Genomic DNA, 23910 nt, shown 5'->3' with positions numbered 1-23910 from the left:
ATGAGTTCTTACCAGCTCGAATTAAGAAGTAATAAAATTTTGATAAAAATCATAGGGCATCGCTCGGGATTAAGGAATATAATGGAAGGATAAAATTATCTAACTACAAAGTTCCATACAACATATTGTTTTTTATTTCTTAACTCTCCTCTCTGCTTCTCCTCTCTCCTAGCATTTTCTATTCGGACGAATAATTACGCGCGTGTATGAAATGCCAAGGTGCGCAAAGCCCCGCAAATTCTTTCATTTTACGTGTCCGTCTAGCTTTATCTCTGACTTACGAGTATAGCTGGTGATGTCTCGCGTGTTTCACTAAACTGCACAATTGGTTCGTGTGTATTTATACATATATAAAAATTATATATATAGGACCTACTACATTTTAATTACAAAGTATCTACGTACATATTTATAATCATTATTATAAGCGGACGTCCTATCCCACAGGCATCATTCACTTCGATGGATTTGAAATTGCACTAAAATTAGTTTAAGCTTTATCCAAATCTTTCATATTTTTACAACTAATAAAAATAAATATAGTATATGTGTTAAATATTTATAATACTAAATTAGTTTCAATGTAATCAATATAATAATTCTTTTCAAATATTCTTCATTAAATAAGGTAACTCAAACCCATTTGGCAAATGCGGCCTGTTAAGATGTAAAAAATCTCAAAACCACAGCCACAGAGTGGCAAATAAAAATAAACCATCTCGATTCTCCGCTCGCTACCATTTTATATTATATATATACTATATGTATATTATATACATATATACTATATACGTATAATAATTCTATGTCATCGAGGCGTTCTCACATTATTTTTCTCTTTTGTCCTTATTTTGTATTTTTTTTTTTCGTTTTTTTTTAATAAAATTTTTAACGTAATAACAAATTGTAGCACGTTAGTATGAGTTACTACGATCACGTGGAAATAATCAGATACAACGTAAAAATTACATAAAACAAATTTGAAAATAATTACATGATTGATGAAGCATGATCAAAAATAAAATACTGAGAACAGCCTCGCGTGCTAAGGATTATCACTTTTCTTACAAATGATATCTCTTAATTAATCAACTGACGTTCCGAAATCTGCAACATTAATGGTGTTTTTCAAAATCTTCTAAATGAAATTCGGAATATCTGGCAAACTGTTAAATTCATACGTTTCTAAAAAAAAATACAACCTTTATCGATTTAGGATATCAAAATATGACTTATTCGTTATTCTTCTACCAAGCTTCATGGCTTTTTCCGTTGAAACATTCATCAACTGTTTTTACCAAAGCGTATGAATATCATGGTACAATTATTTATATTTATCTCGTCCTTATCCTCTTTAAGCAGTTAATATTAATCCTATTGTAACATTTTCTCCACAAATATACTCGCACGCTTAACACTATATGCATGTTTCTAATTTTTATATTTTATATATTTATTTGTTTGTCTGTTACAACCCTGAGACTATTATTCTACCGCCACGGCGAACCGATAATTTTATGGAACAAATTCTAGCAAGAGTTGAGGAATTTTCACGTTTCATACGAGTCAAGATACGCTTTTATTCTTTTTAGTCAGCTTCTACACTTTCTATCTCTGCGTTACGGAGAGAATAAAATATCTGTATAACCCTTTTGTTGGATAGCCTCGATGGTCTAGAGCTCGCGTATAGTCAAAAACGTTAAGTTTTCTCTGTTGCGATAAAAAATAAAATTTACTACTTTCGTTTATCCCTTAGACGTTTTATTGTCAATACAAATATTTCCCGTTTTATTGTATCCGTAAAATATTAATCAGGGCAAATACGAGCGAAGCAACTTTTTCCGAAGAAAGTGACGCGAAGGCGGTATGAATGTAAGCATAATGCAACGTTAATAATATTAAATATGCGCATTGAAATAAATGTGGACTTAGTACGCCAAGTAACCCGAGTATCACAGCTCAGACGAGAAACTACCACGTAGCTTCGATAAAGAACGTAAAAAAGAGAGATGAATAAAATTCTTTTCCCGATAGAATATTTAGATTAATCGAATAAGTATTTGACTATATCCACGATAAGTTAACAAGCAATAATTAAGATTTCTGACAGTTTTATTTTCGGTAGCTATATTGCTTTTAAGAAAATGAATATTAAAACCTGGAAAGAAAAATCTTATCAGTATTTCAAACTCAATTAAAAATAAATAATTACCACCAATTTTCACCAATTTTGTCTCTTCCATGATAAATCGATACTTAAAAATTAACGTACTGAGATCTATTTTTAAAATAAAAAGAACGAAAAAAAATGTACTTTCAAAGCGAAAATATTAAAATTGAAATATCATAATCGATAACTATTCGCCGTGGCACAACAGCCATCTTTTTTCATTTATCTTTTTTGTATCCGTTTTTTTTTTCGATTTACATTTTTGCCGTACGGCTTGAAAATAGTTGTATATTCGAAAGAAATTTCAGTGAATAGAACTGAGATGATTTGTACATGTAAATGCAGGAAAGACGTGTGGTTTTAGATATTCGCGGGAGAATGGCAGAGAATAATCAATTAGACATAGAAAGAGAATACGCGAATATACGGTTAACAGAATGTAACATGATTTCGCGTCCTGCTTTTTATTGCACTTTTCACGCAACAAAGGACCCTACGATAATTACAATGACTACGAAGATGCAAGTTTTCATAATTTACCAAGCATCGTTTTATCAACCCTACCTACTTCTTAATATCATTTATTACCATCCATCTATATATAACGGTAAATTTAAACAGACAGCAAAAATCTCGTGTCATAAAGATATTAAACAATATTCCGTAAAACTGATGAATACGACCTTCTCTTAACTCTCAGTAGACTTTCATGTATGATTAGTGCTGTTCGTAGCGTCACCACCTCACATTCATCGAAACATTATTATGCATACAATCTGTATACGGCTCGTAACAATAATAACTAGACAATAAAGATCTCTGAATACATAATATACATATTCTGCTACATTTTCTTTGTGTGGCACGTGCGAAAACATTTCGCAAAATCGCAGTAACAAATGATATAACTTATCCGCTGAGATGGAACAAAGAATTTGATAGCCTGGCCAGGGCGTATCTTTTAAACCTAGTATGAATTAGTCTGACTGAAATCAACATTGCTTTAACAAAGAAACCGACCAAGCTATTCTTTGAACCTCAGCCTTCCTTATCCTCCCATTTGCCTTATTTCTTGAAACTTTCCAGTTTCCCTTGATTTATCACTGATACCATTTTATGATAACATGACATAGTATCCGTTAGACTACTGCAAATGTTCAATCTTGGGCAGTTTGGCGAATACGGCATTAATATTTCAGCATTGCATACATTACTATACACGAGAGATTAAATATTAAGTTAATTGAAATGTATAACTATAAATTTTCTTGTGTGAAAAATTAAATAGATTATTATACACGATTGAATAGCTAATTAGAATAATATTATTGGTATTGCAATATTGAACACGTAGCATTGAAACTCAAAAATCCACAGTTATACAGCGCTACAATATATTAATTCCAAAAGAGCCAGCTCACCATCGTAATTATGATAATTAATCATATTTCAAATCAAGGCATACGTAAGATTTGTTTGGTAATGCGATATATCAATCAGCAGATTTTACGAAGTGTGTCTAAAGTGAGAATTCTACAGATTTCTTGCATCTTTTACCGCATATTCTATGGTGAAATTTACACTTTGTTTGTACCTGTAAAAGGGGTACGTGAAAATGAACGTTGCGATTCCTTTGAACAAAGATTACACAAGTTGCTCTAAATTAATCCATAAGCTTGGAGATAATCGGCAGTAGCTATATTACTGAACCAACAATCCACGCCCTCATGATGCAAAGAAATGATTCTCACTTAAGAGTCTATAATGTGTAAAAGAGCGATTTAGGACAATATCCTAAAACGTCATTCTCGATAAAGTTTTATGTCACATTTTCGGGTTCAACACCAAAGTGTACAAATGATTATGCACTGATACGTGTCACAGTGAATAATCCAATATTTTCATCGATAATAAGCAGCTTCCAGCATTTCGACGAAAAGTTTATTCATCGGCACTTTGCCCGTCCTATAAACACTGGACCAGAATCTTCGCACGATACCATCGGCTTGCCGAAGACTCGGCAATATTAGGAACATATTTTGAGTGGTACGCATCGCTTGTCCAGGTCTTACCGCAGCTACACAATCAGACAAGGAATTTAAGATAGTATCGCGAAATCGATAAAGCGCCTGCGGATCATCAGACCTCGTGTCACTATTCGCCAATATTAATGCTTTCAGAACATAATATTCTTCCCTGGTCAATCCCAGTCGTTGAATCCTCTCAACGATCTGAATACACTGCAAATGGATATATTTGCAATTAGTATAAATATACTTTCCTAACTTTTACGAAAAAATAACAAGATTATCTCTATAATTACGTGTGTGTAAAGCTCGGTACAATGGCATTCACGTGCAAGTCGCTCGTCCAGAGTAAAATCTTGGGCAAACCTCAATCTACCGTTGTGCGGTATACTTCTCCATGCAAGACTAAATGTTAATATTTCAGCCCAAGTACTTTGTAGAAGTCGCATTTGGTCATTTAGTGCCAAGCTGCCAAAACCTGGTATCTGTTTTGCCCAACCTTAAAAACAGAATTTTTCGTGAGTCAAGTAAAAATGTATATATAATTTCATTAAAAAAAAAATCTCTCTTACCAATAATCCCAACCAGTTCCCGATCGTATAAATCTGATAATTGTCCGAGAACTCTTTGATCCGTTTCCAGCGTGTGAGAAAGGTTCGACACTTGTAAAAGATCTGGTTCGCAAGCAATAAGAGCCTCTACCATTTTGTTATCTAAAAAATAAAAAGTATTGTTAAGAGCTTCATCAAACAATCCTAGGAGAATACATCTATCATTGTAAAATGAGACTTTTCAATATTACATTTTATATTCAACTTTACAACCTAGTACGCTTAGAACGCTAATGGCAAGAGAATTATAGTTATCTAATCTTTTTCCTGAAAAAATTACATTTTTCTAACACGTACTTATGGTTTCTGTGGATCCACCCGAGCTTGCGTTAGCTTGAAATTCGGAAAAATATAATTAATCGAAGGGCAGGATGATGATGGTAAGTACTGATTGATTCAATAATCCACTGTATCATCTACACTTACCTTCCAATGTGATCATTTTTATTGGAGTGTATGGATCCGTGGACCTTCTGTATTTTTGTCTTCCACCTCTGACACGATCCAGTCTGACGCCTTCCTTCAACATCCCCTGCCGTAAACACTTTTGAAACCTGCAGGCTTGACATGCCTTTCTCCTACGTTTGTTTATCTCGCACTCTCCATTAGCCGGACAAGTGTATTCGATGTTACCTGTAAAATTACTCGCTATTTTATCGTAATATATATGATACTCTTCCAGAAAGCACCACTTCGACAACACCACACTATTATTAGAATGTTAACTGGGTGGTAGAAAAAAACTGGACAACACATACACGAGATTAATATCACTGGATATGCTTTGTTTTTAGTACAAGCAATCACTCGATGCTCTCTGGAAAGATATTACAACTTCGACATCGTCGTGTTATAGGAGTGGTCTTTTACCTTGTATAGTCCTTTTAAAGAAGGCTTTGCACGCCTCGCAGGATGCTACTCCATAATGAAAGCCACTCGCAACATCTCCGCACACCAGACAAAGTCTTCTGGGCATCATGTCCTCCTCCTTCAAACCTTCCTAATGCAGTAAAGTCAATTTTAGATGCGTCTGTCTATGTATTATTCATGCGAGTTTTTTTTTTATTTTCAGAACGTACTTCTGGAGTTCCCAAAGGCTGAGTTGTTGATGAGCAATGATGCATCTCTGGGCTCTCCGGGCCGCCACCGCCACCTCCTCCACCACCTCCTCCGCCAACATAGTCGTTTGGTACATCTATCTTCGTACAAATGACCTAGAAAAAAAAGCGCGAATAAGAACTCTCTTTTTTTATAAAAATGTTATCAATCGTTCTTCGATTCTTCTTTCTCAACAAGCATGATCTCGTCTGTACGTTACCTCTTGATGTGGAAGCGTGGTGGTTGGCGAGCAAACCTGATAATTCTGCGTGGGGGTGGTTGGATTCTCTATCTCTTGCTTGATGTTCGGCATCGTCCTGTTATTACCAATCATACTTTCGGTAGTAGCTCCCGACATCATGCAAACCTGAAATCACGCAAGACACTGGTTAATTACCTCGCGAGGAAAACACGCAAAAATGATTCTCTCATTCATTTTCAGAGGGGAGTCGTTGGTGAGAAAAAAATTAAGGGATCATCCACTTTGCAGTCGATTGCACTTTTTTCCTTTCGCTATTTTTAAGCACACCCAACGCTCCGAGCATTTTTAGAATCTGTTTCAGAGAATTCGCGGGCTGATCTTGTTGGTGAGGAACGCAACGCTTTATCAAGCAGACCGGGTCGAGAGAGAAAAATATGCGAAACCTCTTTTTAAACGGTGACTCTAATGGCAGAAGCAATGTAAAACGATAAGAATGAGCGAATAATTACTGTAGTTTTTTTCTTTTCTATATTACACATAAGTGGAGGTATAATAGTATTTCTTAATTGCGTTAGAGCGTCCAGCAGAGTTGGATAAACAAAAAGACGGAACGCCATCTGGTTCGCCTTGAACTTAAAGTTTTCTGAGTCAGGCAGAATCGCGCATAGAGATGAAACAATGAAACTGAAAAATTCTGCTGCCTTGACCGTGGCCAGAGCTATTGACTTGTGCAGTGCCTTCGTTTCCATCTACATCCGGAGATTTACACTGGAGCCCTTGATGGCGCATTGAAACTCGAGCTAACGGTGAAAGGATTATGTAAGACCCTGGACAGACACACTATAGGTGCGCGCGCATGTGTGCGTGTGCGCCAAACCGATGCAGAAAACAAACGGCGCCTGGAAATGGGCACGCGGAATATCTCGTTGGCCCTGAACTTGTATTTTCAGAAACGATTCGGACCTAGACGCCTTATCGAAGCAAACACTGCCAGAGCCAGCCGGTACTACCTCGAATTCTCCAAATCCTCTACTGGAAAAAACACTGTCTTGCGGGTAAAAATAAAAATCGCAATAAAGCAATCGACACAAGTGGTCAAATTCCATAAATTCTACCAGATAAGATTAACTTTAATTGAGCGTGAGATATTTTCGATATCGAGTCTTTTTTCCGCGACTCGATGCTCGAGGAAGCCTGCAGCACTCTGGAGAATCAATTCAGAGGCGTTAACCGAGGTCGGAAAGCGAACGAGGAGTGTTAGGATTGAAGGAAAAAGGGGGGAAGGGGGGTAGAGAAGAGCATAAGGAGTTTAATAAGGGAAAAGGTATTATTCTCTTTCATATTGTAGATAGCGTCCCTCGAAAACGAGGACTAACGCTGAAAGTGGCGAATTGAGGTTAGGTTGCCGCGGGGTCCGGTTGTAACGTTACAAGTAGAAAGTAACGGCGAAAAGGGTTGCGTAAGCATTGCTCGATCCTTGGCATTCGATTAAGTGCTTGTATATAGTATATATAAATATATATATATATATATACACGATATATACACAGAAGCATGGAGGAGAGGGAGGGGGGTGGATAAGACGCGGGAGCTCGACTATCTAGTTGGCCTTGAACTTGACTTTTCGCGCGCGATTGAGAGAGATAGAAACAAGGGGTAAGGTATGGGTGAGGTGAAGTGGTAGTGGTGGAGTCTATACACACATATATATAGAGGGACTGAGGAGGGAGAGGCAGCCGCGAAGGCCGTTGTTGAGTGAGCCGCGCCATCGCAATTTTAGACGCCGACCATCCGATTCGTGGCGGAAACAGCCGACGGAGGAGGCCTTGACGGCCCCTCTTTGCCACCCCCGTTTCCCCTCAACACTACTCAGTCACGGTGATCTGTGTATCTCTCGCTCCTCCTCTCTTTTATTCTATCTACACACTGATAACTTTTGACAAACTGGCCAAACTCTCTCTCTCTCTCTCTCTAAATCTAAATCTAAATATATATATATATATAGATCCTTGCGATCGCCGTGGACACGTCCACTGTCCACCCACGTCCGTCACTCGCTCGCCTATCTCTCCACCACTTTACCCTCACCCCCCCCCCCCCTCCCTTCCGATTAAGCATCAAAATTGACCTATCCCAAATCACCACTACAATTATCATTAAATTTTTTTTATCTTCCTTTTACGATCATCTCTATTAAAATTCTCATCTCTTTACGAGGATTGCAAAAATTTGAATGAAACAAATGCAATTCCCTATTTTTTATTATTTTTTTTTTCTTAGTCAGCTACGTGCTCGAGTACGTGTGCGGTATCGAAATTTTCAAGGTCCGCGAAACTCGTCGCACTCGTTTTCAAACAGGTCGATTACATAAGTATATGAAAAAGCCTCACGGCACGAGAAAACGGAGTAAAAAGAAGTCTCGTTGCAGCTGCGGCGTTTCGCAAAAGCCCAGCGAGGGATTCTCCGGTGTGTCGGGGGACCCCGGCTTCCTAACGAGAGTGTACGCGGCCACTTCGGCCAACATACGTAACGGCTGCCTCTCCAGTAATGCGAATTTAGCGGGTGACGGGAGATTTCGATCCACGATGAGCCACGACGAGAGAAGATAATTGTATAGGCCAGCGAGACGATCGGTAAAATAATACAGCGTGCCTAACCTCACCCAACGAACATTGGTTATCTGTTGCCAGGCAGCTTATCGCCAAATAATGCAAAGCGCGCATAACACGACGCGTAACTCCTTCTATCAGATGCGCTTCGATTTATCAAATTTTGATTTATCAACGGTTACCCCAAAAACAAACGCGACTCTACGTTCAGCATCCGCCATCTTGCTTCCCCCCTCCTCTCCAGCAATATTTTGATCTTATCCAGAGAAAGAGAAGCAAAAAAAACAAAACAAAGAAACTGGAGTGAACGAGAAAGCAAACGGAACCCGGTAAGTTGCAACAAGTCGATCGTACGACCATGAATTATCGCGAGAGTCACGCGGAATATTACGCGACGTGGGTGGTTACGGAATTAGAGTTGTGGGAGCAATCGATTCCCCGAGGATGAAGACCCTGGGTCGCGGTCAAGGCCACAGTCAAGTTGGCCTTGGCAAAGCACGCACCGATTTTCCAGCTTATCTGGCGATAACAAACTGTAATTAACACGCGCGAGTCACTCTTATTCGGCAGCGATGATCAGTGAATGGGGAAAGTGCCTCTCACAGGACACACTATCCTTCCACGTGAATCATCGAACGTCCAATTTAACGCAAAAACAGTGCAATTACAATAGCCACGTTTGCCCGTAATTCTCTCAAATCATCGATCGCTCCCCGCTATAGTTCCGTCAGTCCTGCTATTTTTCAGAGGTATTTTTACAGAGCCTATACGAATTTTTTCCCCAAGCACTCGAGCGAAGTTTGGCGAGTGGTAACGTCTATTGAAATAGAAAAATTACGACTGACCTTGGAGTGCTTCTTATTTTGTCGTTTCTCTCATAGAAAACGTAACGATGACGTTGGATTGGTAGAATTTGAGCGAAAAAAAATTGGGTTATTTCGCGCATTGGCCAAGGTTAGGGCTAGGAGGCAGACTCCCACGAATGACGTCATCGACGTCTCGTGGCCTTAAACTTGAATGCCCCCCTCCCCCTCCTCCTTTCCAGAAGGCAACCGATCGCCATTTCCCAGCATAAAATGAAATGTGCGCGCGCGATCGCCCAGAGTGTAATTCGTCAAACACACAGTCGTCCTCCTCATTGTTTCTCTTTTCGATAAGAGACCTGTAGACGCTGTTGACGATGGATAATTGTTGCCACTTTTATATCGTGACCAAGCATCGAAGCCTGAAAAGCTCGTGCAATAACAACAACACTCGATTCCACGAATGTTGCTTTCCTGCAGGCCTATGAAAGCCTACTGTTGGAAAAAAAAAACAAGAAAAAAAGTTTGAGAGAGCAGAGAAGCTGTCGCTCGGTGCCCATGGAAAACGAATATGACCAAAGCTAACATATCATCCAGACTACTTTGACATACAAAAATGACCTTTGCATCTGTACCCTTCACTAGCGAAGCTTCCATTTTCGAGAAGATTCCTCTTTTCGGCCAGCAGTCTCATAATTAAAATACAACGGTCTATAATAAGATCTTTTCGCAGACGCACCTTTCGCGCGAAAAGCCGAAAAAACTCAGGCATCCTGAAAATATCCACTGACGCGTTTACCGATGAATGCTTTTTCTATCGAGGCTTTACGGCGCTTCCATCGAGCGCGTCGCTTTCATCGACGGTTAAAAGTCAATAATTTCATTCCCCGTTGGAAAGAAGCAAGCCAAGTATATCGAGGAAGAAAGAAAGGAGGGAAGCAAAAGCGGGGCATTTTATGTAAATAATCCAAGTGTCAACCGAGGCAACGATGCAAAAGCGCGATAATAAATTTTTGCCTTATAGCTGCGGGAGAATAAAAATTCAGGCGGGCGAGATAAGGGGAAAAAGATGACACCTTACGTCACGATTCGCGTTAATACATTGCATCGTGAGCGAAACGCATATCGCGATCGGGATTTGGCTGAAAAATAATGCACGCATGGCGATCAATCGAGAAGAATTGTCTCGCTTTGCGCTGATTGGCGTACGAGAATTTCGTGTCTCGCATTGATGAGCGTCCAGAGGAGAGGAACTCGCATACGTATCAGTATCCTCACCAACACCCACGCGAGCGCCGCCAATCTTACGCAACCTCGTGCGCGGAAAATGCTCTAAGGAAAGAAGGTACGGCACGGTGTTATCGCTGCTCTGATATTATTCAATGTTTCGATTTGGCTCGGATGAATGCAAGCCCTAAATGGCCCGATCTTGAACTCGATTGACGGCTACGAGTGTGGCACAATAGCGTACACAGATATTCACTAGCGAAGCGATAAGAATAAGCGAATGATGAAAAAAATTTCACGAACCGGAGGGAAACACGCAATCTCTGCTTTTGGCCAATACAAGCTCAGCCCGATACGTACTGGACAAAGAGAGCCGGAGAAAAACTTGGAGAAGAAACGTCGAGACTACTAAATCCATAAGGCTACTAATCCGCAGTCTCGAAACGAGCAACTTTTTCATCACGCCCCGCATACAGATGCATATACCTTTTCTGACAGAAAATACATCGTTCGAGCAAAAACTGATTGCTGACGAAAAAAAACTGTCGTGCAAGCGCGAAAAGATACAAACTCGTCTCGTTGTTATTTTTTGGTAGGGTAGACACACACATTACTCTAGTCTCGACGGGTGTGATCTTTTTCTTTCTTTTTAAGCAGGTTCTCGCTGTGACGCGCCTTAGAGATGAGAGAGTATGGACGGAAAGGGGAGGGGTAAGAGGATCGTGCGCGCGGGCGCGGCACGTAAACAAAGCCACGAGATCGCTCGAATGAGAGAACGAGAGGTTATGTGAATCGTTCACCTACCACGTCGTACATCCAAGAATCCATGGTCGTGTCATGCATACCCCGTGTGAGAACCGCGGAGCTTCACAAAGGCTGGCCAGGTCGGTTCCTCGTGGATTTGATCACTGGCAGATTTGATCTGCGAGCCCAGCCGACGGGGCCGCAGATATCAGAGTGCGCGCAACGCTTGCGACTCTACGGTCTCTGGCCGACTGAACCTGAATCGCGCCGCCGGTACCAGTAAGGCACACACTACACTACGCTACACGACGCAACAAGCCTGTTCGATTCGCCACGACGCGCTATGCTTCGCCACCGATCAGAGCTTTTCACTTTCGAAACATCGCAGTGTTTAATGCAGAAACGCAACCCGGCACTGATCGAATAAAAATTACCTCAATGCGACGACGTTCATAGCTTGACGGATCGAGCGCGACTAAGGCCGCGATAGAGATAGAAGGCGGTATGCCACCGGGTCGACCGATAACAAGTTAAAAACTCGACGAAACCCTCTCTCAATGACTGCATTATCGACATTGCCAAGAGAATCTGTTGGCGATTTGTACGGATGATAAGTGGGCCGTTCGCTAATTCCAATCTTTTCGTCCATCATTCCTGGGTCTCCCTCGTCACAGATAAAGCGATCGTGATTTTGGTTTACGTTGTCGCTATACGGACGACGATGTACGCAGGGCGCGGTTATCCGGACGATCGTAACCTAGAAACTGAAACATTCCAGCATCCTGAAGCTCTCCGCGAGTTTCGAATCGTTCGTTAATTCGCGCAACGACCCACGACTGAACGCACAATTACTGGAGCCACTGGTTTGAGATGCGTCAAATGCCATCTAACAATAACGCGGGAGGTACGTGAGTTTCTCGCGACAGTTGTGCTTGTCGAGCGCGAAAAGATGATATAGAAGGTTAACGGACTCGCAGTAACTTTAGAGCTCGGCATACGAATAAAATAGGCACTGCATCAAAGTCCATTAAGAGAACGGTGAAACAGACACTTTTGCAAAATCCTTTAGGGTAAACGGGCTTGGGAAAAAGCTCTTTTTTACGAAGAAATTGAATTTTCTGTAGCTGAAAGATCGATCGAGCAGACTCGCTTTGGTCCTGGCAAGGCTGATACGCTCCTGACGTTATGCCTGTCGTGTATATATAATAATTGTTTGTGTGTGCGCGCGCGCACACACGCAACCAATGCGCGTATATTACATATTGTAGAAATATAGCGATAGGTGGGTGGGAGACGGGGGCGGAGGCGTCGGCTGTTGTGGAAGGAGAGGGGCGTAGTAGCCTTGAACTTGACTGCCGTTGGTTTTTGCGCACAGTCGACGCCAACCCAAAACAGCCAGCCCACCGGCGGCGTAGACGTCAGCTTTTCAGCAATGACCCCGTTTCCCCGAAAATCTCTATTTCAAAGCCACATATGGAATAAAAGATAATAACGACATCGCGAGTAGGAATAGCTATGGTCCTAGGATTCTTGTTCTTCCTATTCTCCTTTGTAAAAACAGTAAAGAATTATGGTCGATAGTTACTTGAATTGATGTCTCAGTCTCGAAACTAGCAAAAATAAATTAGTTTCTACCTAACAAAATTGTTGGAAGCACTTACACTTTTCAGTAACATTTGCAGTGTAATGAGGAAAAATTATCAAAGCCTATACCAATGAAACCATCCGGTTGAGGCAAAGCCAGGATTGAGGTAGGTAGACTACACCAAGTGGATCGATAGAACACAACCACTTTTTCTTATTAAGTATTGTTATACTAGTCTACGCGGAATTGTACCCACATGCAAATTTAGCTACTTAGGAATACGCTTGTGTTTACCAATAATCAAGAAAAAAGTAAGAACGTTACTGACACTTAGTAGTTTATGAAAACAAAATTACACAGTTTCAATTATTACGTGCAAATACAAAACACTGATACGAACGCTAAAGTAGCTATTGTTTATTTTTAATGTTGTATATTACTAGGATATCATAAAAATGAAAAATTTTAATCTTATTTATGATACGAAACAAGATTGAAGCAAGATCAGCCGATAAGGACGGGAGTTATTCTTACAGCTGTTGGTACTTTAACATACTCAAATAACACGTAAAATGAATTCGATTTTCAACAAACTTATTTTCATGCCTTTATCATGCAATACTTAATTATTGTTAAGAAAAGTAGATTTACATGAACATACTGGTAGCTGTTATACCCACAAGAGTATGAAACTCTTTAAAAACTTCTCTCGGCATACAAAGTAAAACGGCATATTACCTTAAACAACATTCCTTAAAATGTGTTTAATGCAGCAATATACCAATACAATAATTTAAAACAAATAGTTTACTTATTATTCAAGCTGTATCAACTTGCTTTCATAACGCATGTTTTTCTACTCGAAAAATCAAGGCCGTGTCACAACTTGAGAGATTGTACACCTATTTCGAAAAAGAAACAATGGTTTTAATAAAAACAATTAAGGTGGACCATCAATATCCGTCACTCATCTTTTCTTAAAAGAAAATAAACCTGAGAAAGGAATGATGCATTGAGGAAAAAGTAATAGTACACACTACTGCATTAATGAATTCGTAACAAAGATGGCGGCAGGGATATTTGTCAGTTCGCGAAGCATTAAAATTACTTCGCGGAATGGATTAAATGCATTTCTCGTAATAAAAATAAGATGAAATTACTTACTATGATCTCGTCTGATTCTTAAAGTAACACATGTTCACGAATGTTCACTATAATGAAAATATTGATATAATAGCAAATCCTACAGCTTACTAACAGCAGAAAACCTAACTGCTTTTCAGCTATCCAGGTGGCGCCAAATTACCGCCCATGTACTCTAAAACACAGATGGACAAAGGCATTCCTTTTACTCGACGCGTAGATTCTACCGCCCTCTGTTCATTAAAATAAAAATTAGTTTTCTTCAGATTTATGTCTTTCTTAAAAATCAATTTGAACATTTCTATAAATTAATAAATACATTTTTATTTGTGATCCTATATTATAGAACATAATTTATGCCTAAATCAGACTTGAATAATTTCACACTTAACATAATTTGCGATCCATTGATTAGATGTAATAGGCCCCACGCTGATATTCGCATAATGAAATTTTGTTAAACGTTCCGGATTTATGACTACTGTCTTATTGACTGGTTTACAAAAATAATGAATATCTGATGGTAATATCATCATATGAGGCTGACGATCGAAAAACGCATATTTTTCCCATAATGTAGTATCCACACATAATTTTTCAAACGGTGGGTAAATTGGATAGAAGCAGCTTTGGGCTAAAACATGATTGGCTAACCGAGTCATCCTATTGTGTACAGTTGAGTTTCTACAATGGTTATAATAAATATAAATGATTACCAATACAATTGAAGGCCAAGATAATACTTACGTCATCTCTACATGTGACAAATGTTTTAAAACATCAACTGATGTTATGCCTATAACGAGACCATCAATATCCAGCATTGTGGGATCTGGCATCAAATGAAGATTTGGTAGCTCATTTGCTTTTGTAGTAGAATATTCGGGCGTAGGAAAAATTACGTCGTGATGAGCGTCTCGGTTGGATGACACTATCACGACATGTGTAGACTTTCTAAAAATTAATTTTTCACTTAATAACCACTCGACATAGCTTCTAAGATTCAATAGTCTTACCCTCTAATTTCATCTGCGATTCTAGTTATAATCCTATTAAAACAATCATCGTATGTGCATTTAAGGCCTTTGATATATGGATGTGACTGTTCAAGAAATGGCCCTACTAATATTACTAAATGAGGCTCATTCTCAGAAATATTTTTCATAAGATCCCACAAAGGTTGAAAGTGCAAACCATCGGATGTGGTAAACGGACCTGCAGCTACTACAATATTTATTTTCTCTCGAAGGCGCGGGGTATCTGCCAAAGGAACATATCCTTCGGTAAAGAGCTTCCTTACATTTAATACATTATCCAAAATGGTACCCTCAACTGCAACTATCTGACCAGGATATACTGAATAATTTTGTACTTCTTGTAAATTTAATGTAATAAATGGTGGTTTCTTAGATCTTATGCACCACTCGGATCCTTGCAGGATAATAGTTTTATTAGCAGGATCCTGCGAAATTCTACCCCACGTTCTAAACGGTCCCTGAATTAAACGCCTTACTTGTGGCGTAAGAAGTAAATCAGATTTCTCTTGGGCATTCCATATATCGCATAAGCGCTCACCAATACTTTTACAAATAAAAGTAAGGATAGATGATTTATTGAAAAGAGTGTCAAACATATATTTTGCATCACTAGGTACGTGCGGAGTGTTAAACTTGGTAACGCGTATACGATAATCAGATTTTATTGTTGGTAAAACCTTTCCTCCATAAGTCAACAAAACTCGTCCGCTTTGGGATGAAGTAGTATAACGAAGACTAGGTGTATTGCTATAAAATAAATCATGGTTTGCTTTATATTCAATAATATTAATAAATAATTAAAATAGTAATTATTTTCTGTATTATAATTTTCAATGATCTTGGCAGCTAATACAAAATTATACTTACACTGGTGTCATTGTGATATCGGATGAAAAAGAGTCATCCATAGCTTGAATTTTGGGAGTTCTATCTGCCTCATTTTCAGGACTTCTTGTTCTCTTCACCTAGGTTAACATAGAAAAATATTACCACTAATAAATAAACGCTGTAATACCTTTCATTCAAATTCACATAATTGTCGAAACATTTCTCGCTACCAAAACAGACTGCCGTAGACGAGTGTGTATCTAGTCACGAACTATTAAAAAACGTGAACCAAATTCATACTCGTCTATGGAATTGTCTTTGTGTTCTGGTTACAGGTACATGAAGCTTCAAAATAAGAAAATAATGATGTCTCAGATATGTATCTTTTTGGCGTGTCGTCGATTGATGATTTTGCCTGGACTTGCTTAATGAGTGTGGATCTAGTCACAAATTTATGAACTGTGCACTAGACCATCACTCATTCGGCACATCCAGGATATACAATTTGCGTGCTGACCTGAACATTTCTATTGACCAATTCCCCTACACTTTTAAATTTGTCGATATTTTAACATTATAATTTTATACTGAATAAATTTGTCCCAATCCAATAATAAGGCAATGTTGTAAAAAATTGGATAGAAAGAGAGAAATATTGAAAGCAAAACTCGCTTTTCCAGATCATGAAACGTTTCGGTCGATGTCCGTGTACATACTACATTCTCCCTTCACCTATAACGGACTACCCCACCCCTCTCTACCTTCCTTACTCTCTCTCTCTCTCTCTCTCTCTCTCTCTCTCTCTCTCTCTCTCTCTCTCTCTCTCTTTCTCTCGAGCTCGCTCGCTCGCTCTCTCCCTCTCTCGAGCTCCTGCCCCTTTCCACTTTTTGCCCCACTGTTCGCAGGGGTACCGTGGGAAGTAACGTTGAACTTTTACCAATTACTCACGTTTCATGATGTGGGATACATTGATTGTTAATACGGATTGAAGAATGTATTGATTTTTCGGAAAGAGTAGCGAGCAATGTGGGTCGTACATAAATAACACACAGACAAAAATGAATACGAGGGATAAGGGAGGCGAGGTACGCGGGAAATTGGGCATCCCAGTTGTTGACCAATTGCACTTAATTGACGAGCCCAGATACTCGTACGAGAATGCTTTCTCTGTAAGAGCCTAAAGACAAAAACACAGTACATAAAGAATACTCTGTACTTCGGGGAATATATAACTCATTTTATAAAAATAACAATGGGAAATATTGTTGTTTCTATTTATATAGATTACAAAAACAATAAGCTCCGAAGATTTCCGGGAATCCCTGAAAATCGAAGCTCAAAATGCGAAGCATTGTCAGAGCAACAGGTTGCAACGACGCTGCGCGTCCAATTTACCGAACGGTCGACGACATTCACGTTTACACACACAGATAAGCGAGCATTCTCTCTCGTATTTGAGCATGTGCGAATGAATGCGTAAAGCACGCACACAATTCCGGGAAGCAAGGTTATCCGCAATGTGAGTGCTTCGATTACATTCTTTTAACGCTAAACTCGTCATGTATATCAATTTTTTGTTCACGCAAACCCACAATAATACAACTATTTTACGTTAAAGCAGCCGAGATGAGAAGCGTTCAAATATATGTCAAACAAAAAAAACACGCGTTCGATAGATTTTCGAGTTATTCACTAGCAATTTGATAGAACGGTGAAAGAATCCGAGCAACAAGTGGATGCGGCGCAGCAAATGGTCACCGAGCGTAATATTTGTGCACGAAATTCACTCAAGCCAAAATTCCATAATGGCGGACGCGCAGATCACTTGGCGTATAAAGAACACTTTCGCTACATTCCATGCACCTCCCGGGAGTTTCCTCTTAGCCGATCAATTTGTCCGTCGATGAAATAATCTTTTGCTGCGTCGAAGAATAATCGTGAGAGAATTGTTATCGGAGAAGCACTGAGTGTATAACACTGAGAGAATCAGAAGACGCGCTGACAGGCGCTAGTTGCGCCGTCGATCCGACGCTATGGTTATATATATCAAATTACGTCCGATGATATCCCAAAACTATGAACAATTGCAAACAGCATAGAAAGTAGAGTCAATTATCGTGAAATCGTGCACAATGTAGCTCAACGGAAGAAATTCTTGATAATGGTAGAGACTACCGATGTGAATCGTCTTTGTCTCGAAGCTTGGGCGCATTAGGACGATGGCGCAGCCTGGGTCCTTGAAAACTGAAATTGTGCCCTTTGAAAGAAATCTGGTCAGCTCTCGGAGATGGAGGGAGACCCCTCTCTCCTCTAGAAGCGAAGCATGCCGTCTTTATTTCTCTAAAGGAAATGTAGCATGCCGCTCCCCTCTACAGACCTGTATTCTTTGTGGGAGAGAGTAAATAAGGTGGGGATAATGGCGGCAATCTACCTGGACGATTTTTGTGGCGGGAATGATGGGTACCTTTGCCAGATCCTGCAACAACGCCTCTCTTGGGAATATGGATGTATCCACCGGAAAATCATGAAAATCTCAACCTTCCACTACGTATAAACTTTGCTTCGCAGAATTCTCTCTTTCTATAGTATTTCAAGTAAACATACTTGAAAAGATGAATAATGAAAAATCAAATGAATATTTGCTTACTATGATGATTATCGTGACGATAATACGATAAAAGTAATAAAAAAGCGATTGAATCAAATCCAATAGGAAGTATTAAGCCAAGCCTTGCTAAGACAAATTTCTCTCTTAGAATAATTAACATAATAATTTCTTTATGATCTTGCAAAAAAGATGACTGATCTTTTACGAAGAATTGGATCCACAGGTAGTCTCTTACGTCATTGCTACTACAAATCAACTATAGAACGACCGCAAAGAATGCCAGGCAGTGTTGCCAGAGCGAAGTATAAATCATCTCACTGCTAACGCAGTTTGACGTTAGAGTTATCATAAAATCGATAACGTTTTCCAGATTTCCTCTTATTAGTATATACAAATATTAAATTTTACTCAATCTAAATTATTAATGCAGAGTAACGGCCTAAATTGCAGAATCTACTTAACAGTTGCTCTTAGAAAATCAAAAACAAATCAAACTTTCGCGTTTATGCCGAAAACTTTTTACACTCCAATGATCAATTAAATATCTTACTCTACAATTAACATACACGCGCTAAAGTTTTTTGGCCGATACAAGTTCACGTGGCACCGGTAAATGTGTAACGGCGTTGCCATGTTATTCGCAAAAGTAGTACTACTAGCAGGATGTTTTCAAATTATGCTGCTTATTAAAATCAGCCATTTTTATATGAGAAACCTGAGGAATCTGTTTAAAAAGTAGAAATTCTTATGCTACAGTCATTTTAATTTTAATAAGGTTTATATGTTACTCCAAAAAAATTTGACAACAAAGAGATAAGGCTGCTACAGAGACTAATCATGCATACAAGAAACAATACAGATCCATTTAAAAATTAAATAAAATCTTAAGGGCTTGACATTTAGAAAATCTTTATACCATTAAAAATAACTTACCGATGATGACAAAAGTTGATTACATCCGTACATTCCAAGAATGTTACTCTCACTACTATTATAATAATTAAGAACATATAGTTAAAATACCAATATTTAAAATTTTGTACATGAAACTTAGAAAATTGAGTGAAGGATACATGTCTAGATCCATTGGTGTGTTATCGTCAGCAATTGCAGTTTCATGTATTGCTACTTGGCTTTTATTTTCCTTTTGCAACATTTCAGTTTCCATCTTGTTCAGACGTGTAAGATTTACACCTTGATCTTCTAATCCATTATTACTACAAAAAATCAGCCACATGTCGATCAACTCCTCTCCTGTTAAACTCCATTTGTTACACAGTTCTAGGCCTGCACATTAATAATGATTAAAGTAGCATTTTCCAAGTGAGTATCAGAGTAGGTTATACTTTAAACATTTAGCATCCCTTGAAATACCAGAGATTTATTAACTTTTCAAATTAATAGCTAAATAACTATTTGTTAAAAAAAGGTTAGATGATCAAGATATGAGAACAAGTTTGTTGCATGGTTTTACGATAAAATAAAAACTAAACGAAATGCTATTATAACTTACACTTTTGAAGAGCAGCATCGTCCTTTATTTTACAATTATAAGTTTGGAGATGTTCCAGCACTTCTTTCTTTGTCACCATTTTGTTCAAACTGGCAGTAACCGCCACAGATCGAGCAACGCGTTTCCTGCACTCCCGCCAAAATTTCGACATCACCATCTTGGGTAATATCAATGCGCATGCTTACTCAATTCGTCCTATATCCGCTAAATTATCTTATTTTTTAAGTCAAGATCGACTTTAAGTAGTGAATATATATTCTTTAATAAAATCGATTGGTTAAAAAATCAAATAATGTCTTCAAAGGTTTCATATATTTGTACACTTTAATACAGCATCGATATTATAATTGTAAAAAAAAATGTATGTCCAGATGTCGAGTTAGTAATGTATTCTTTCTGTTCTCTCGTTAACTGCACTTTTCGAAAAAGTAAATCTTATGCATTACGAAGTATACATTTTTAATAAAAAGTGTAGAAAATACGAAAAATGAAAATAGGTCAAACAATTAAAACTAATAAAAGTACAAGAAAAACTAAATTACACAAAATATTTCTTATATATGTATGTAGAGCAAATAAGAAAATGCATACAAATTTATTTGTCAGTATTACAACAGTTAAGTAGACTCAGAAAGAAAATGCTGTTTATCTTTTTCCCAAAGTTCAATAAGGATATCAGAAACATCTTGCGAAGGGAATCTGTCTACCCAAGACTGAATTAATCCATTGAATGTAGCATCATAATTCTTAATTACCACATTACTCTCAGCCTCATCTAGATATTAATAAAGATAGTAATTACTATTTCATTCTCTGTATATAATAATATAACCAAATAATTACCTGAAACAAAAGTATTCGCTTGAACAAATATTTTTCGTGGCTGCTTATGTGCTAGTATGATATCTCTCCACTTTGCCCATGGATGAGGGCCTGTTTCAGGTACTTCGCTATATTTATTGTACATTTGCCTAGCAGCATCTATATCCCCTGTACTTTTATAAGTTTGCAGTTTAATTAGAAAATCACCAATTGCCTTTTTGCCAACTGTTGCAATTTTTGACTTATCCAAAGACATTTTTAAATTTTGACCTGCTTCAGACTCTATAATCTTCACAAAATTATCTCCAGCTTCTAAACAAACTCTTAATAAAACATATCTAGCTTGAGAGTGAGCCTGAAGCCATGTTTTGGTGGATGGCTGATACATTTCCAATGCCTTAGCGCAGCCATTCCACAAAAGGGAAAGCCAATTTACATAGATTATATTGTCAGCATCTTCTCCTTTAAAACCAAAAATCTTTATAACTTCCTTTTCTAAACATAAATAAAGGCCTACAGCTTCTGCCCGACATTCTTCATAAGAAGAGCCTAAGGCACCAAACTTGGTATCATATGTTTCTCCTTCAAGAAAATATTTCTCTATCAATTTTCCTGTTAATGGGTTTTTCACGTTTTCTCGATCAAAGTTGAACTTTCCAGAACTGTTTTGCTTCAATAATTTACCACTACCATGTCCCAGAAGCTCATGCAAACCAACCTGTACCTCAAAACTAGGTATTCTGTACTTATGCATTAAATTTTGATCTTCATCTGACAAAAATGGTATTGTATCTTGTTTCATACTTGCTGGTATAACATTTCCTAAGGAAACATTTTTAAAACCTTCTGTCTGTCTAATATCATCATAATTAGGTATATTTATTCCTGCAGGAATACCAGAACCAGCGAATGTTAATACATCCAGAGATGTAAAATCAGGTCTTAAAAATGTATCTTTTTCAAAATCTTTTCCCCAAGGTAATTTTGGCAAAATATTTTCAGTATTGCTAACTAATGTTGCAAACTTTTCAGACATTTCTTTATTTACCATAGCAACAAATCCTTCAAACTCTGCTCTTTGACCAGCAGGATCCCTGTAAGTCTCTATGAAACCTATATATGTTTCTATAACAGGTGCTTTATCCTTTATCCAAAACCTAGATCCATTTTTATGATCATCCAAAGATCCTGTTTGGAAATGTTCAATATATTTTTGTAGCATTTGCCTTTCAATTTCGTTTGCACAGTGCTTCTTTGCCTTTTCTAAATTCCAATTAACCAACTTTAAAAGTTTGCTGTAATCTCCACGTGTAATCTTAAACTCAGCTCCCTTAAAAGTTTCTTCGGGGAATGTAATATTCGTTTGATTTCCAATTTCAACAGATGCCAATCTTATTTCATAAGAGTTCACTTTCTGCCCATTAGTATTAAGGTTTATCGTTTTAAAGCATCTAGCATTACAAGATTCTAATTTTTTAAACTGCATAAATTCATTAACAATGTCAGCATCTTCAGGCGTACAGTTTGATGAAAAATAGGTTGTAATTCCTTTCTCACCAAGTCCTAATGACTTAGCTTTACCCTCTATAGAAAATATTAAATTATGAATCTTATTCCACAGTTTTTCAATTTCCTCAGGTATGTTTTTGTATGCTTTAGAAGCTTTGACAATTGTTTCAAATTTCTCTTTAGATAAATTTGGAATTATTTTACTATCTCCAAAAGATTTATAATTGCCAGAATTAGATAAAACTCCACAAACATATACTAGAAAAGCCTGTAAATAAATTTATATTAAAAAGTTTTTTTTCAACAAAAATTAAAATTTATTGCAATTCTTTACCGTAAATTCTTCATCAGAAATATCAGACTCCTGAATTGATTGTTTCAACTCATTAACGGATTCAATGAGAAATATTTTATGAATTAGAGCAAATAGTAGAGGTGACTCAGGAGAAGTTTGCACTAAAACAATAAGCCCTCCGTTCCATGATGCTTTACTAAGGTAATGAGCATATAGTTTTTCTTGTAAAGTCAGTGCCTTGAATACTGGTTCGCATTCTAACAAAACTACAGGCTGGTTATTAGGCAATGTGTATAAGCTTATATCGTCGCACATAGTCGAATACAACTGATGTCTTCTAAAATAATAAATAAAAATATCAGATTTAATTGTTTTCATTAACCTATAAAACTTATTTTAATATAGCATTTGAGAAACTTTATAAATGATCTATCTAAATGTTTATTAAAAGTAAGAAGATTTTGCATAATGAAGAACAATTAACCCACCGCGGAATATTGAACTTTCTAATATTTACTTTCTTCCATTTTGTTAGCACAAATGATAAATCACTATTTGCATAACTTAGTTTATTGCGCGTATTATACCGAAATGATGGTTTCAAACTATATGAAAACAGTATTCGTGTGAACATAATAAGACCAAATCTTTACAATTAAATTTATTTGATAAATAATACAAATAAACGTAAATAATTTAGAACCAAATGTTTTCGATCTTCTTCAAATAACTTTACAAAATTTATAATAATTAAATAAAACAGAAAGTACTCAGTATTTATAAAAAAATCAAGTTGCAAATTAATAGCTAAATCACTTTACTTAAATAGTACTTCACCTTTCAACGTTTCAAATAAACCGATTTGTACAAAGATGATGTGTCAGGGCCGTGCCGCTATACTGTGTAAGTCGTAAGAGCTCGCAATCGCAATAGTCGCAAACTCGCAATTTCACAAATCCCTATTCCTTTACAATACTTTACATTTATAACTTAGCACTGGTAGTGCTCGGCTGATAAAACCAAAGATAAAACTGTCCAACTACAATGACAGATCATTACAGGGCTGTTATTTGTAGAAT

At 37.7% G+C, this 23910-nt stretch overlaps 3 protein-coding genes across 8 annotated transcripts; all 3 read right to left on the bottom strand.

Annotated features, from left to right (window-relative positions):
* Positions 1–111: 111 nt before the first annotated feature.
* On the bottom strand, positions 112–14347 carry ERR (estrogen-related receptor). 4 transcript variants are annotated; one of them, XM_066735888.1, is made up of 9 exons: positions 14241–14347; positions 6127–6273; positions 5888–6022; positions 5679–5808; positions 5235–5441; positions 5106–5141; positions 4770–4910; positions 4494–4696; positions 112–4410 (listed from the first exon to the last, which is right to left on the bottom strand). In XM_066735888.1, the coding sequence occupies exons 2-9, from the start codon at positions 6265–6267 to the stop codon at positions 4072–4074; spliced, it is 1332 nt and encodes a 443-aa protein (XP_066591985.1). In that variant the 5' UTR covers positions 6268–6273; positions 14241–14347; the 3' UTR covers positions 112–4071. The 4 variants fall into 4 exon arrangements, with proteins under 4 accessions (XP_066591985.1, XP_066591987.1, XP_066591967.1 ...); XM_066735890.1 differs by lacking the exon at positions 14241–14347 and adding an exon at positions 11926–12126; XM_066735870.1 differs by lacking the exon at positions 14241–14347 and adding an exon at positions 11552–11916.
* A 206-nt stretch (positions 14348–14553) lies between these two features.
* Positions 14554–20320, bottom strand: DNApol-alpha73 (DNA polymerase alpha subunit B). 2 transcript variants are annotated; one of them, XM_066734017.1, is made up of 7 exons: positions 20206–20320; positions 19766–19979; positions 19626–19680; positions 16124–16221; positions 15236–16003; positions 14967–15173; positions 14554–14903 (listed from the first exon to the last, which is right to left on the bottom strand). In XM_066734017.1, exons 1-7 carry the CDS (start codon positions 20282–20284, stop codon positions 14585–14587), a joined length of 1740 nt encoding a protein of 579 aa, XP_066590114.1. In that variant the 5' UTR covers positions 20285–20320; the 3' UTR covers positions 14554–14584. The 2 variants fall into 2 exon arrangements, with proteins under 2 accessions (XP_066590114.1, XP_066590123.1); XM_066734026.1 differs by having other exon boundaries at positions 19626–19677.
* Positions 20321–20500: 180 nt separating this feature from the next.
* On the bottom strand, positions 20501–23821 carry DppIII (dipeptidyl peptidase 3). Of its 2 annotated transcripts, none has more exons than XM_066732743.1 (4): positions 23669–23821; positions 22871–23168; positions 21049–22804; positions 20501–20980 (listed from the first exon to the last, which is right to left on the bottom strand). In XM_066732743.1, the coding sequence occupies exons 2-4, from the start codon at positions 23144–23146 to the stop codon at positions 20823–20825; spliced, it is 2190 nt and encodes a 729-aa protein (XP_066588840.1). In that variant the 5' UTR covers positions 23147–23168; positions 23669–23821; the 3' UTR covers positions 20501–20822. The 2 variants fall into 2 exon arrangements, with proteins under 2 accessions (XP_066588840.1, XP_066588832.1); XM_066732735.1 differs by lacking the exon at positions 23669–23821 and adding an exon at positions 23320–23657.
* Between the last annotated feature and the right edge of the window lie 89 nt (positions 23822–23910).

Source organism: Prorops nasuta, unplaced genomic scaffold (assembly GCF_024137725.1).
Source record: "Prorops nasuta isolate Cenicafe-Biocafe unplaced genomic scaffold, Cenicafe_Pnas_1.2 PNAS00002, whole genome shotgun sequence".
Taxonomy (NCBI): Eukaryota; Metazoa; Arthropoda; class Insecta; order Hymenoptera; family Bethylidae; genus Prorops; species Prorops nasuta.
This window is presented reverse-complemented; position numbering and strand designations above follow the sequence as displayed.

Coding starts and splice junctions, on each gene's coding strand:
- DNApol-alpha73 (XM_066734017.1), bottom strand. CDS start 20,284: ATGGTGACAAAGAAAGAAGTGCTGGAACATCTCCAAACTTATAATTGT. Junction 15,174..15,235: donor ATCGCAGATGAAATTAGAGG/GTAAGACTATTG, acceptor ATTAATTTTTAG/AAAGTCTACACATGTCGTGA. Junction 14,904..14,966: donor TTGTCACATGTAGAGATGAC/GTAAGTATTATC, acceptor TAACCATTGTAG/AAACTCAACTGTACACAATA.
- DppIII (XM_066732735.1), bottom strand. CDS start 23,465: ATGTTCACACGAATACTGTTTTCATATAGTTTGAAACCATCATTTCGG. Junction 22,805..22,870: donor TTTCTGATGAAGAATTTACG/GTAAAGAATTGC, acceptor ATTTATTTACAG/GCTTTTCTAGTATATGTTTG. Junction 20,981..21,048: donor AGCGAATACTTTTGTTTCAG/GTAATTATTTGG, acceptor ATTAATATCTAG/ATGAGGCTGAGAGTAATGTG.
- ERR (XM_066735870.1), bottom strand. CDS start 11,590: ATGCATGACACGACCATGGATTCTTGGATGTACGACGTG. Junction 6,274..11,551: donor ATTCTTGGATGTACGACGTG/GTAGGTGAACGA, acceptor GCGTGATTTCAG/GTTTGCATGATGTCGGGAGC. Junction 4,697..4,769: donor GGAACTGGTTGGGATTATTG/GTAAGAGAGATT, acceptor TCTGTTTTTAAG/GTTGGGCAAAACAGATACCA.